The sequence below is a fragment of the Macaca mulatta genome, chromosome 5 (assembly GCF_049350105.2).
Source record: "Macaca mulatta isolate MMU2019108-1 chromosome 5, T2T-MMU8v2.0, whole genome shotgun sequence".
In the NCBI taxonomy this organism is placed as follows: domain Eukaryota; kingdom Metazoa; phylum Chordata; class Mammalia; order Primates; family Cercopithecidae; genus Macaca; species Macaca mulatta.
In genome coordinates this window covers 104,530,991-104,545,041 of record NC_133410.1, presented here as the reverse complement: position 1 = coordinate 104,545,041, position 14,051 = coordinate 104,530,991, and the positions used below count along the sequence as shown (strand labels likewise).

Sequence of the window (14,051 nt, the reverse complement as noted above, 5' to 3'; positions counted from 1 at the left end):
TCCTTGGCAGCAGAAGCAGGATAATTGTACATTTTAGATGAAAGAAAGAGAAAACAGAAAATTGATAAAGCTAGACACTTTTCTGTTTTTAGGGTCCTCTGCCTTTGACTATAATGAAAAGGAAACTATCAATCACTCCTTGCTATGCCTACCATCTGAAGTTAGGTGCAGAGGGAATTCCTCTGTTGAATTTGGCGTTCATAAAAGAAGTTCTGTGTATAAAAATGAAGCTAGGAAAACCTCAAGATCTCAAAAGAAAATATGCACCAGAGACCATGAACCAAGGAACAAACACAGGAGGATAACCGTTTCGGATAAATAAGAAGTCTTCTCGTCACTAGTTTTCTGTTATGAACCAGATGCATATTTATTGTAAAACACAATGGCAAGAATGTGCTTTAGGATATAGTCGTAATACAAAGCATCCCTGCCCTTCATCCAGCAAACTCTTAATTTCATTTACTTCTCACTACGTTCTGCAAGCTGTGATGAGCTCCACTTTAAAGATGAAGAAACTGAGGCACAGGGGAATTGGGTTCCATAGCCAAGGTTTCACAGTTAATACCTTAGCAAGGCAGAATTCAAACCCAGGCTTTTCTGATCACAAAGCACTTTCTGCTTCCTAATGTGCCATCCTCCTCCATCGCACCAATGCACAAACCAAACCTCTGCCTACGTATTATGGTGCATTTTTGGAGACACTTTCTATTGCTCACTAAAGATCCTTTCTATCCACACATGATACAAGACAGAACTTCTTTGGGAGAAGACTCCTGTGAGGACATCAGGAGCTGTGATGTTACTACGCATTCGTAGGAAAATTCTGAGCATTTTTCTCCATTTTCCTTCTCTCTGATTCCTTTTATTGCATCGCAAACTGGGTATGTTTCCAGCTGGATGGTATCCAGCTGGTCATCTGTGGATGTGAATTGTCTGAAGGGAGGCGTGAACTTAATTACATGTGGCATAGTGAATGTGACAAGAGGGGTCTTATCATTACAGAATATGCTCTAAGCGAAAGTGCAAGCTGGCAGCTGAACAGCCTGAATGAGCCACAGAGATGGGACAAGCGGTCTCTGACCAAAGAGGGTGCAGAGCTGCAAGGCCGTGCTCAGGATTTCTGCCTCTCCTGCTTCACAGATCTCTGGAGAGGCGGCGAAGCCTTTGTTTTCCTGGTGGATACAATTTCCACAATTAATGCTGCTAACATGGGCCTTTTTGCCTTGTTTCTAGTAGCAGTTTGCACAAGTGAACCCCACCTAGACTGAAATTTTGTCCTGTATCGATTCTTGTCGGAAAACAATTTGAGTTGAAGATATGAAAGTTGATTTTCCCTTTTCTCTGCATTCTGTACTCACCTCGCAGTTTTATCAAAAGGTGAATAAATCAATTTAGAAATTCCAAATACAAAGGTAAATAGAACACCTTTTTTATAAACTGTGGGGAGCCACGGAGTTTCTGAGCAGCTGAGTGACACAGGAATAGCAGCGCTTTTTAAAGATTGATCCGGTGACAGTGCGCGGGATGCATCGGTGGAGGGAACAGAAGGACTTGCCCAGAAGGCTTGGTGCCTCGGTGGGCCCTGGCAGTAATGCAGGTGTGAGGAAAGAGGAGGAGGAGGAGCCAGGCCGGAGGGTGAGCCCAGGTCCCAGTCTGAGAGAATGGGGAGGGTATCAAGAGAATCTATTTCAGAAGAGAAACTATTTCACAGCTTGCTAGAAGTGTTGCAAAGGAGGGGCAGAACGCACAGAATAGATTCAAGAATCAAGCCTGGGGCGCTGTGAGAATTGTGAGAAAGGTGAGAAGCAGCAGTGGCTCCAGGGGAGAGGACAGATTCCAGTTTGGATGCGTTCAGTGTGAGTGGAAATGTGGATTCCTGCTAGGCACGTGGAAGTGAAGTCATGGCAGAGAAGGAACCTCCAGCCGAGAACATGCAAGGGCAGAAAGAACTGGGGAAAGAACTTTAGTCCTACGAAGGTTTGACTGTCATGAGAGAAACTAGACAGAGCATGTAAGGATAAGGCAAATGAAGAGTTTGCATCCAGCACAGGACTTAACATATTACGGTGTTAGGAGCAGTGGCTCCTCAATGAATATTTCTGAATGAAAGTATGAAGGTTTGTAAGGGTAGCAAAAAAAACCGTGGTATAAATAGGTTCTCAAAAATCAAACATAAAGAGAGCTCCAAGATGGAGCCTTAACACGAGGTGTTATTAAAGTAAAAATGTAAAGAAAGAGGAAGAACAACAAAAAGATTGTTAGATTTGTCAACTGTGGGACATTAGTGGCGTTTAGGATTTTTTTTTTTTAATTGGTGAAATCCCCTTAGCAATAGTTTAAGATGTGAAATAGTAGTGTGGCAACTGACACTATCATATATATCTATTAAATATAAATAATACAGTAATGTGTGAGGATAAATGTCCAAAATTCCCTGTGTAGGTAATTGTGTAGAGATAGATTGACTTATCATGTTATTTTTTGGAACTTTGTAAAATAGTAGCTGACATTATTCTGTCTCAAGGAAACACAGTGATCTTTCTCCTTTTAGTAGAGTCCTTTCTCATTCATGAGCCTCAAGTTCCTCAGTTTGAAAGAAGAGCTATAAAAAGGCTAACGGTGGGAGTTAGTGAGTCCAGGTATATTTAAATCTTATCCTCATACTGTTCTTGACAATGTTCATTTATTGAAATCCCACTTATAAAGAAATACTTCAAGGTAGTTTATGAAAACACTTCTTCTCAATAAGAGGAATAAATTTAAGTAAGTGGATAAAAAGGTAAGAAAATGGGGAAAATAAAGTTATAAAAGATAAGATAAAGTAGGCGAGCAGTTAGAATATAAAATAGTTGGTATAATTCCCAGCACATTTGCTGTTACCAGGTCATGAATTTACTATTTCTAAGCCTTTCAAGAAGGGGATGTGTTAAATTACAAGATCCGCATGTCCATGAGGGAAAAAAATATTCTCAGAAGAAACTCAATTATTTTTCCTTTGGTTCCTCATAAAGAAGACATTTTGCTAATGCAATGAACAGCATACTTAAAAGAAAAACAGCAATGAGCTTCAAGGGCCGCTTCTATCAGTGTCCCTCAGTGGAGGTAGATAAGCATAATGCTTATCAGTTCTGGCTTAATCCAGGGGTAGATTTTGGCCTGTCTAGGGAAATGGTGGCACGCCCTTCGGAGTGGCTTTCATAAATATTATTTTTGCACAATTGAGTTTTTGATAGCAAGTGAGTTAGATATTCCCTGTCAGCTACCTAGAGTGCAAATATTTCAAGTTGCCAGTTATGTGTGAAGGCCTGTGCTTTAAAAGGCAGCTGAGCCTAGGGTGGGATTATCATCCTAAGGGACCAGACAAAAGACATGTCCATCACTAGAAGGCACCTCCTGTTCCCACAGAGGTGGATGGAGACAGATTCTTTCCTTGAGCCTGCTCTAGGAAACAGACAGGAATAGTTTTGCAAGGACTTAAACCCACTCTAAGCAACCCAAAATACGGCATCGTGTGAAAGAAATTAAATGATTTGTGTTTGAAACCTACCCAGTTTTGCATCCTTAGGCAAGTGTGTTAATATCTGTAGATTTCAATTTCCTCTTCTGGAAAAGAGGTAAAAGACATACACTATCTTACAAGTGTACCATGGCGGCAAATGCAAAGGCTTATGTGAAAATTTTGTAAACTATGCACTCTTGATTAGAAGTTCTCCTCACTGATGAGGCCGGGCGCGGTGGCTCAAGCCTGTAATCCCAGCACTTTGGGAGGCCGAGACGGGCGGATCACGAGGTCAGGAGATCGAGACCATCCTGGCTAACACGGTGAAACCCCATCTCTACTAAAAAAAAAAATACAAAAAACTAGCCAGGCGTGGTGGTGGGTGCCTGTAATCCCAGCTACGCGGGAGGCTGAGGCAGGAGAATGGCGGGAACCCGGGAGGCGGAGCTTGCAGTGAGCTGAGATCCGGCCGCAGCACTCCAGCCTGGGCGACGGAGCGAGACTCCATCTCAAAAAAAAAAAAAAAAAAAAAAAAAGTTCTCCTCACTGACAGCAACAAGCAAAAGATGAGAAAATATTTCTGACAGAAAACTGAAATTTCTCTCTGTGGGCTTTGTCCCTAGAGGACTCAGCACCCATCCACCATTTACTTGAATATTATCCTTGTTGGACTTCGGAAAACATTTAAAATTTTAATCATTGTTCTTTGCTGAAATTTATACTTAATTGCTGCTTCTGCAGCTAATTTTTGTTCTATGTTCATTGCCATATCATCTGCAATTAATATTTACAGACTACTTGAATTGCTTAGAAAACACATAAGACATAAAGAGGGAAGCCGTTCTCTGCAAAAACATGAATCCGAGATATTTATTTTCTGCTATTTTCTTCTGTGTCATTTAATAGCTTCCTTTGTATAAATAAAGGAAATGTGTTACACACTCTGACCTTAGTTTTCACATAGTTAAATCTTATCCTGCGTAACTCCTTCCATATATGCTCAGATATTTCCAATTTCAATGTTATTTCTCCCATCTTGAAAGCCTATAAGAGAATCTTATTATTATTTCTTCTTTGTTTTTCATTCCCTGTTAAGAATTCCACTTCACCACTTCCCTATTCATTACATTCTTGCACCTCACTGGGTTAATAAATTCTTTTGACACCTACTGCCCCTCCTTCCTCCCTCCTTCCCTTGCTATCCCTCCTCCAAGAATGGTGCCCATCAATATTGCATGCCAGGGGTGTACTTGGAGAGTACAGGTCTGACAGCTCCCCAGTCCAGCAGGGAGCCTTCTCCCTTCTGTTCCAAGTCAGTGGTGAGAAGGACCCCTCCTCCTTCCTGCCTCAAGCACCAGCTGCTAACACCAGACTGAGAGATAGATGTTTCCAATCCCCAACTATATTGCAAAGACCACTTGGAATAGATTCCACTCTAGTCTACTTTCTTAAAAGTTTAATGTTCACTTCTCAAGGTACACTTGTAACTGGAAGGTAAGAGTAGTGCTCAGAAAAATGCAATCGTTTTTTTTCCCCCTCCAGGATACAAAAAATAGAATTAAGCAATAATGAAGTCACCGCTTAAGGCAGATAGTGTAGTGTTAACTATGACGCGGTGAAAGTAGAACTTGACTTGTGTTCTTAGAGAGTGAATTTCACACTGGAAGAAGGACAAATTGGGTTAAGAGAAAGTGAAAACCAAGGTGGTAATGGGGATAGTAATGAGGTCTCAGGTTGCTCCCAATAACCCTATAGTTCCAAATTTAAGTACATTCCCAAGTACCTAAATAACTTTAGATTTAATGGAGGAAAGGGTATTGTTATTTAAAGAGAAAGGAAATGCTCTTAAAAGACTAAAAGTAGGTAAAATTTGTGTTGGTTTTCTAAATAGCAAGAAAGAAAAGCCATAGGTTAGTGAGATCCTAGTGCAATTTTAGAACAAGAGAGGAAGCAGTGATAGCCAAGAGTTATTAAGGGGAACAGATACCAAATTTTAATTGTGTTCTTAGAACTAATAGTCAACTGTGAAAGCTCTAAGACTTAAACTTGCTTGTGAGCTACCAAGTTAGCTGCTACAGTTGTATGCATGCTGATAAAAGACACAAGATGGCCGGGCGCGGTGGCTCAAGCCTGTAATCCCAGCACTTTGGGAGGCCGAGACGGGCGGATCACGAGGTCAGGAGATCGAGACCATCCTGGCTAAAACGGTGAAACCCCGTGTCTACTAAAAAATACAAAAAAAAACTAGCTGGGCGAGGTGGCGGGCGCCTGTAGTCCCGGCTACTCGGGAGGCTGAGGCAGGAGAATGGCGGGAACCCGGGAGGCGGAGCTTGCAGTGAGCTGAGATCCGGCCGCAGCACTCCAGCCTGGGCGACAGAGCGAGACTCCGTCTCAAAAAAAAAATAAAATAAAAATAAAAGACACAAGATGTGTGGATCAGAGACAACGGACAGCTTACTACCCACAGCGATAGCATTATACAGAGTACCATCATTTTTGTGCCAATTTTGTGAGCCCCATTTTAGAAATGGTGATGCAAAAATGTTCAGATGAAGTCTACACACTCAATGGTTGCATTCCAGAAAAGGACCTGTGAGCTTAGGGAACCTGAGTCTTTTATAATGAGTAGACATGCCTGCCATTTGCTCCAGAAGTAGACATTGTCTTTATCTTTCAAGGTAATTGCTATACAAACATCCATGCATAAACATGAGAAATCCATGGATAATTGTCTTCCAACAATATTAAAAATAATAATAACTGCCACCATTCATTGAGTGTTCAACAAGGGTACCCATAGATAAAAGCTAACTTCTGGAATATGTAATAAATAATGGGTAAACCACAAACAAAAACTAGAGAAAAATCCATTTCAAGTGACCTTTGCAATTATAAAGGAGTTGTATATGTCCCTTGTGATGTATATGTGAATTCAATCAAAAAATGTGAACGGAACAATGTCCATTTACTGGGTTTATATTTGGTGGAACTAAATAGCTCAAAGTATTCATGTCAGACTGGAAAGAGGTTTAAAATGGTGTCATTGAAAAGGTCTCTGCCCTTGCTCTATTCTTATGTTGCAAAGTTATCAATGGTTAGAATGAGAAGATAAATGGCAAGCATATCAGATTTAGGAAGGAGAAAAGACTAGAAGAGATAGCCAATGTTTGGAGGGAAGATACAGCATTAAGAAATAGATGAACCAAAATTTACCTTGAAACTATGAAGTGCAAATGAAAAGCTAAATATAAATTTCTGTACCTAGGTTTAAAAGCCATCATTACAATCATGGAACCAGACTTAGCCTAAGAACCACATCCTTAGACTTAGCCTAAGAGCCTTTCATGTTAGGAATACTTAGAGTGGTTAGCTTTAGCAAATTTCTTAACTTCCTTGGAGCTGCATTGCTTCATTTTATAAAGGAAATGCTTAACCATACTATCTCCATCTTCCCATGTAACTGGAGCCTGCTAAATAATATTTATAAGTAATTCCTTGATTGGGAATAATCAAGAGCAACAATTTTGTGAGGCATGAATATAAACACAGATTGCAAATCAAAGAAAATGTTCTCTCATACTGTCTATGTGAGTGTTGAGTCCAAGATGCCACTACTTTAACGAGGACCTGGAAAACAATGACAAGCATCCATATGAAAATGAAGATAGAAACCCAAGGAGAGATCCGGAAACCATGCTATTCCAGCTGAGGCTGGGAACGTTGAGGTTGTTTGGTCTGTAATAAAGAAGACTGTAGAGACATCATAATGATCTCCAAGTATATGAAACAATGTAGCATCGAAAGCAAACCAAGGATACATACCGAGAAATTTCAGGAAGTCAGGCTGTGCTCATTTTAAGTAAGAATATTTTGTAAATTTGAGTTTATAGTAAACGAGGTGACCTTTTAGCAGTAGTGGACCACAATTCCGGATGTGTCTATAGCACTAACTATATATCAGCCATGTTGTAGAGGGGTTCTGGCTGGATGGAAGGTGCTGCCCAATGACCACCAAGGGCCCTTCTAAAATTCTGTGAGTTCATGATTTCAAAAGCTCTGCTATTCTGATTGAGGAGTTTGAATATTGTCATTGAGAAGGCATTTATGTTCGTCTCAGCACTAACTAGCACTTAGTTGTGAGACTTGGGGCAATCCACTCAACACCTTTGGAGCTATATCTTCACAAATTTACTGATGGGTTAGGTTAATTTATCCATTTGCTTGTTGATTACAGTCTTGCTAGGGAAAAGATGTAAGGCAATTTTTATATATAAAAATAAAGAATCTGCATTTTTGGGATTCTTTCTGCCCCGATTCTCTGCGTATGAACTATACAAGTAAAGAGATCTCATTTTAAGTTGCTGTATAAATACAGTTCTATATTCTTTCTAGTCATATTTGAAATAATGAATCTGCTGTACTAGCCTAAATTATTCCGGAAAGTCATTTGGACTAAGTTTAGTTCTAGAGTGTCCTCATTCTGAAATGATTTTTTAAAAGTATTTTTCAAGTCAGGTCCTGAAACCACAGAAGTATTTAAAACCCTGTGAGACCAGTGGCAAGAATTATCAGAAAATCTGGTTATGTAACTTCATAGGGACTCTGTTCATTCTCATTCCATCTTGAAAGTGTCTGTACACAAATTCAGAGGAAGCTACCACAAAAAGACCGGTGTCGGAGGGAAGGGGATCAAAGAGATGCTGGCAAATTTGTTGTTATCATAAAGACTTCCTGTCCTGCAAGATCAAGGTCTTGGTATAAAGAGCATTTAATTCTGTATCACCCATTTCCTCTCCCCAACACCCCAGAAAAAAAAAAAAAAAAAAGAATTCCAAGAGAAAACTACTTGACCTGTTTGCATTCAGAACCCAAGTGTATAGTTCATAAGTACAATGGAAATGTCACTGATGCCATGCTCTGCTCTCCTCCCAGGCCACCCATGGATGACTCTCAGACACTTTTGACCCCTGTGGTGAGCTGTGGGCCCCCAGGAGCTCTGCTCACCCGCCCTGTCGTCCTCACTATGCATCACTGCGCAGACCCCAATACCGAGGACTGGAAGATACTGCTCAAGAACCAGGCAGCACAGGGACAGTGGGAGGTGAGCTGCTGTCGGGATAAAGATGCTATGCAAGAATAATCCATGCAGATAAGTAGGAGCAATTATGGAAGGCCTATTATTTATAAAGCAAAACATGAGTGGAATTTTAGCTCACCCTCAAAATGAGAGAGAAACAGGCAGGCAGACTAGTTCCTGAGTGTTATATCTTCTGTTTGATAAGCACACAGAAAATGATGGTCACTCGTTAGATAACTCATAGGAAAAGTATATGTAAGAGCTGTAGACATGTCGCTTTCAGAATATAGATTATATATATGTATATATATTATGTGTATATATATAATATATACATATAGATGTCTATGGGGTGACTCATGCCTGTAATCCCAGCACTTTGGGAGGCCAAGGCAGGTGGATCATAAGGTCAGGAGTTTGAGACCAGCCTGGCCAACATGGAGAAACCCCGTCTGTACTAAAAATAGAAAAATTAGCTGGGTGCAGTGGCGCACGCCTATAATCCCAGCTACTCAGGAGGCTGAGGGAGGAGAACCACTTGAACCTGGGAGGCAGAGGTTGCAGTGAGCTAAGATCACACCACTGCACTCCAGCCTAGGCGACAGAGTGAGATTCCATCTCAAAAAAAAAAAAAATGTACATGTATATATATGTATATAATTTGCAGGCACAAAAACGTTGCAAATGGGTCAGAAAATGTTAGGCACTTACTTGCAGACATGTACCTGGGATATAGTTCTTGTGAACTTAAGCTTGAAAAACAGAAAGGGTATGTCTCCAAAGCTCCACTAGAAGGAAGAAAATCCGCAGCATTCTGGCTCTCTGCAACTGTTGCCATCATAACTTCTTAAAGACAAGTCCAGTTCTTTATATTAGAACCCCCCACTTAGCACCTATATTTCAGTAATATGTTTATCCAAAAATATTCAATAATTTTAAAACTATACTTTATATTTATAGTTGTATAAAATGTAAAACATATAAAATAGGAAGTTATAATATGCAAAGTATATATTATATGCTTTGTGATTACTTATAATTTTTTAGGAAAAAAATTTTTAGAAAAGATACACATGAAGATTCCAGCTCCTAATATTTTAAGAAAATATAGTATTAGATGTAGAAGAGTACGAGAGCATCCCTGGGATTCACTGGGATTTCCCTCCTAGGGGCATGTTCTACTCTTGACCATATCGGGGGATCACTGCTTGCCAAAATGTACATAATAAATAAATAAATATACTTTATGCTGAGTTAAGACCAGATTTAACCAGATCTAACTTTAATTCTCTTTAAGCTTTAAATGATGTATCTGAAAAACATCCTTTAATCCAAAGTGATCCTAAATTGTTTGCATGATTCTCTTCCTATTACCCTACCGTTTCTGGGTTTGAGTAGTAACAATAACAACAACAGTTACAATAAACTGAGTAGATGAGGAAAGTAGAAGAGGACAGTCCTCATGGAAGCCCCCTTGTACTTGTGACTGACTGGGACATGGGCATCGTTACTCTTTGGCCATGTCTTCTAGGAACCTTTCTGTACCATGTCACCACTAGGGGATACCAGAGGGTTTCCTTTGCCCTGGAGAAAGCAGCTCCTTTCCAGGTGTCTTTTGGGACTGAAATAAACCTGGAGGTTCTGAGCTTCTTTCTCTCTTTTCCTTTTCAGAGACTTCCTCTGGGGGCATAGTTTCAGTAGAAGAAATTATTTCACTGATGCTGTTAAAACACAGCTCTTATTATAGCTCAGATCATGTTGCAAGGCATAATAAATAATAACCTAGGTGGCGACCTCTTTCACATCTTTGTGTAGCCCTCTGAACTAAATGTATAACAAAGTGTTCATTCACTGTTTCAGCAAATGGTTGTGGGACCCTCATCCTGAGCCAGACCCACTGGAATACAGTGGGAAGCAAAGTCGACATGAATCCTGCCCCTGCAGAGAGACTTTCTGACTGTCTCTGACAGTGCAGAGACTGACTCATGCTCACACGTGGATTTCTCCTGCCTGAAATTTTCTTTTAAATTTGAGTTCATTAAAAGTTGGAAGATTTCACATTAAAATCTGAACCTCCAGTCTGTCTTGGAACATGTGAGGCTTTGTCCATACTTGGCCTGCATTCCTGCATAGCAGCCATAGGCCAAAGCCCAGCAGAGGCTGAGCTCTTTAGATAGGCACGCGCTCTGGTTCGCCACAGGCTCCATCATTCCTCCTTGTCTGTGGCCCTGCCTGCTTCACATGCCTCTGGTACCTGGTTGCCCCAAGATGCATTCGGAATCCCAACCCTTGGTTTTTGCATCCCATACGTGGTCTTTCGGCTAACGTATTCTGTGGCCTGAACCATATAGATGAATCAAAACTTGGTTGAATTAGTAACTGTTTTTTTTTAAATAAAAATCACTTCCATTTATTTTTATTTCATGCTAAATGTTTTCAATGTCTGAAAGAGTAGACTGTTTAATGACACATACAAAGTAACAGAGAAATGTATCTTATGTGTCATGGAATTTGTCATGTCTTGCTTTTCTTAGAACCTGACAGCCAAGATTACTTAGAAAAAGCAGTGTATTTCTGTAGGAAGAAACTGTCAGATGAGTTTTGAAAGAATATAGTAGAATTGCATATTAATATATTATTGCACAGTTCTTTAATTTATCTAATTCTTTTCACACGTACAGATTTTTAGGGAAAATGTAGATTCTTAGAAGATCAAAAGATGCAAACTGAAGGACATCTAAATAAAGAATATTCTCAGTGTAAAGACAATGGTAGAAAGAGATACAATGATGAAGAACTTAAGTAGACAGATTATAAAATCTGAGAGAGAAAAAGGCCAAGTAAAGGATAGGTCCTGCTCTACCCACTGCCATTCACCACCATCCCTGGTGGCCGGCATGCGTCCTGGGTGGCTTAGCCATGGCCCTTCCTTTTTGTCCCCCAGGATGTGGTGGTGGTCGGGGAAGAAAACTTTACCACCCCCTGCTACATTCAGCTGGACGCAGAGGCCTGCCACATCCTCACAGAGAACCTCAGCACCTACGCCCTGGTCGGGCATTCCACCACCAAAGCGGCTGCGAAGCGCCTGAAGCTGGCCATCTTTGGGCCCCTGTGCTGCTCCTCGCTGGAGTACAGCATCCGAGTCTACTGTCTGGATGACACCCAGGATGCTCTGAAGGTAAGTGCCTCCCACCTAGCCTGCCCTCTTCACCTTCACCTGGAAGCCAAGGTTTTGCACGGCTGTGCACACCTGGAGACGTGGCTCTGTGTGTGCACCCAAGTGTGTGGACACATGTGTTTGGCCCCAAAGGAGGCAGTTAAAAAAGATAGACATTTCTCTGAGGCCACGCAGATATATGAGCTGTTTACACTGATTCCTCCCAAGGGCTACTTTGTTTACCTTCCTTGATTTCTTTTAATGAAAAATTTAGAAGAATTTGGCAACGAGACCCGTGGATGGTAAATAATCTGCTTCCATGTTTATCTCAGCTGCATTCTTCCTATAAAAGGAATTGGCATAATTGCTCACACTGTATGTTCCTCTGGTGTGCTGCTTCATTTATATGCTTTCCCATTCTTTTTATGAGGGCTGCGAGGGAGCGGGTTAGCATTTGACAACAGGCTGCTGCTTTGCAGAATAAATGAGCTTAATTCCTGGTGTGATTATTGCCATCCATTTTATCCCATTCGAAGCTTTAAGGGATATAGTAAGTGCCTTTGAAGAAGTTATGATATAAAAGGAGGAATAAAAGAAGTATGCCAAGGCTGAGGAGGTAAGTGAGAGGGTGAGAAATGCCACAGTGGCTGACATGCAAAGTGCTATGTGGGGGCTCAGGAGACAGAGGCATTATTACTTTGAGGGAATCTGAAAAGGAGCTAACATTTGATGATTAGCCCTAATGGAGGATTAGGTTTTGACCAGCAACAGTAAAGGGAAAAATACAGGATTCCTAGGTGGAGGGAACAGCATGAATAAACACAGAAGTAAACAATAAATAAAGACCCTTGGCCGGGCGCGGTGGCTCACGCCTGTAATTCCAGCACTTTTGGAGGCTGAGGTGGGTGGATCACGAGGTCAGGAGATGGAGACCATCCTGGCTAACATGGTGAAACCCCGTCTCTACTAAAAATACAAAAAAGTTAGCCAGGTGTGGTGGTGGGCACCTGTAGTCCCAGCTACTTGGGAGGCTGAGGCAGGAGAATGGCATGAAACTGGGAGGCAGAGGTTGCAGTGAGCCGAGATGTTGCCACTGCACTCCAGCCTGGGCAACAGAGCAACACTCTGTCTCAAAAAAAAAAAAAAAAAAAGACTCTCTACAGGCATATTATTTCCGGTAAGATAAGAATTTTGTCTAGATGGACCTTCACGGCCGAGAGAGAAGTTGGGATTCAGTTATTGAGTTAATGGGGATTGGATAGGTTTAAACAGAAAAAAGGCATGATTGAAAATACATGTTAGAAATATCAGCCTGACTTCAGTGAAAAGGTGAGTCAAAGTATGCAGGAACGGGTGATGGAGCTGGATGGTGCAGGAACGGGTGATGGAGCTGGATGGTGATGGGGCAGTGAGATAAGAGAACAAGCCTAAAAGGTCCTGCTCAAGTGGCCTTTTGAGAATCCCATGACGAACGCTCAATGGGTTGGGGCAGAAGGTCAAGTTCCTGCCTCTAAGTCATAGAAGCAAACTCAGGAGGCAGGAGGCCTTGGCGTGTTGAGATGGTGCCTGTCTTAGACAGTTTGGGCAGCTCTGACAAAGTACCACAGACTGGGTGACTTAAACAACAAACTTCTTTTCTCACAGTTCCAACCCAGACTTCCAGTGTGGAGGCTGAAAATCTGAGATCAAGGTGCCAGCATGGGTGGGCTCTGGTGAGGAACCTTCTTTTGGGTGACAGGCTGCTGGCATTCTGCTGTGTCCTCATGTGGTGGAGAGATGGGGAGACAGCTCTCTGGGATCTCTTCTACAAGGTTACTAATCCCATTCCTAAGGGCACCACCCTTGTGACCTAATCACCTTCCAAAGGCCTCACCTCCTAATACTATCACACTAGGGATTAGGATTACACTATATGAATTTGGGGGTGGCACAGACATCAGTCCATAACTGTGCCTTTTCTTTTGGAATACTGAATTAGAGGTATGAATTGGGCATCTATAACATATGCCCAAGGCACAGTTAGAAATATAGATATGGTTCTCTGGACAGAGAGCAGATCTTGAAATAGAGATTCAGAAACCTACATTATGTTGATAACTGTTATCCACAGTGGTCAGGGAGAATATCAAGAGAGAGTAGAGGGAGAAGATAATCATAAAAATAATCAACATGACTGAGAGCTTCTATATGTTAGGCAAAATTCTCAATATTTTATATTAACTCATTAATCTTCATTTGACCTATAAGGCACCATTATCTACACTTTATAGATGTATCATCCAAGGCACAGAAAGTTTAAGTAAGTTGCTCTAGGTCAC

At 41.2% G+C, this 14,051-nt stretch overlaps 1 protein-coding gene across 2 annotated transcripts in view; it reads left to right on the top strand.

Moving 5' to 3' along the window:
- The window catches only part of UNC5C (unc-5 netrin receptor C), a 385,680-nt gene that overhangs the window by 338,605 nt on the left and 33,024 nt on the right, over positions 1–14,051 (top strand). For both annotated transcript variants that reach the window (XM_002804156.4, XM_015138825.3), the window contains 2 exons: positions 8,432–8,600; positions 11,521–11,754. In XM_002804156.4, the coding sequence (XP_002804202.2) occupies positions 8,432–8,600; positions 11,521–11,754 (403 nt within the window). The remainder of the gene's footprint in view (positions 1–8,431; positions 8,601–11,520; positions 11,755–14,051) is intronic.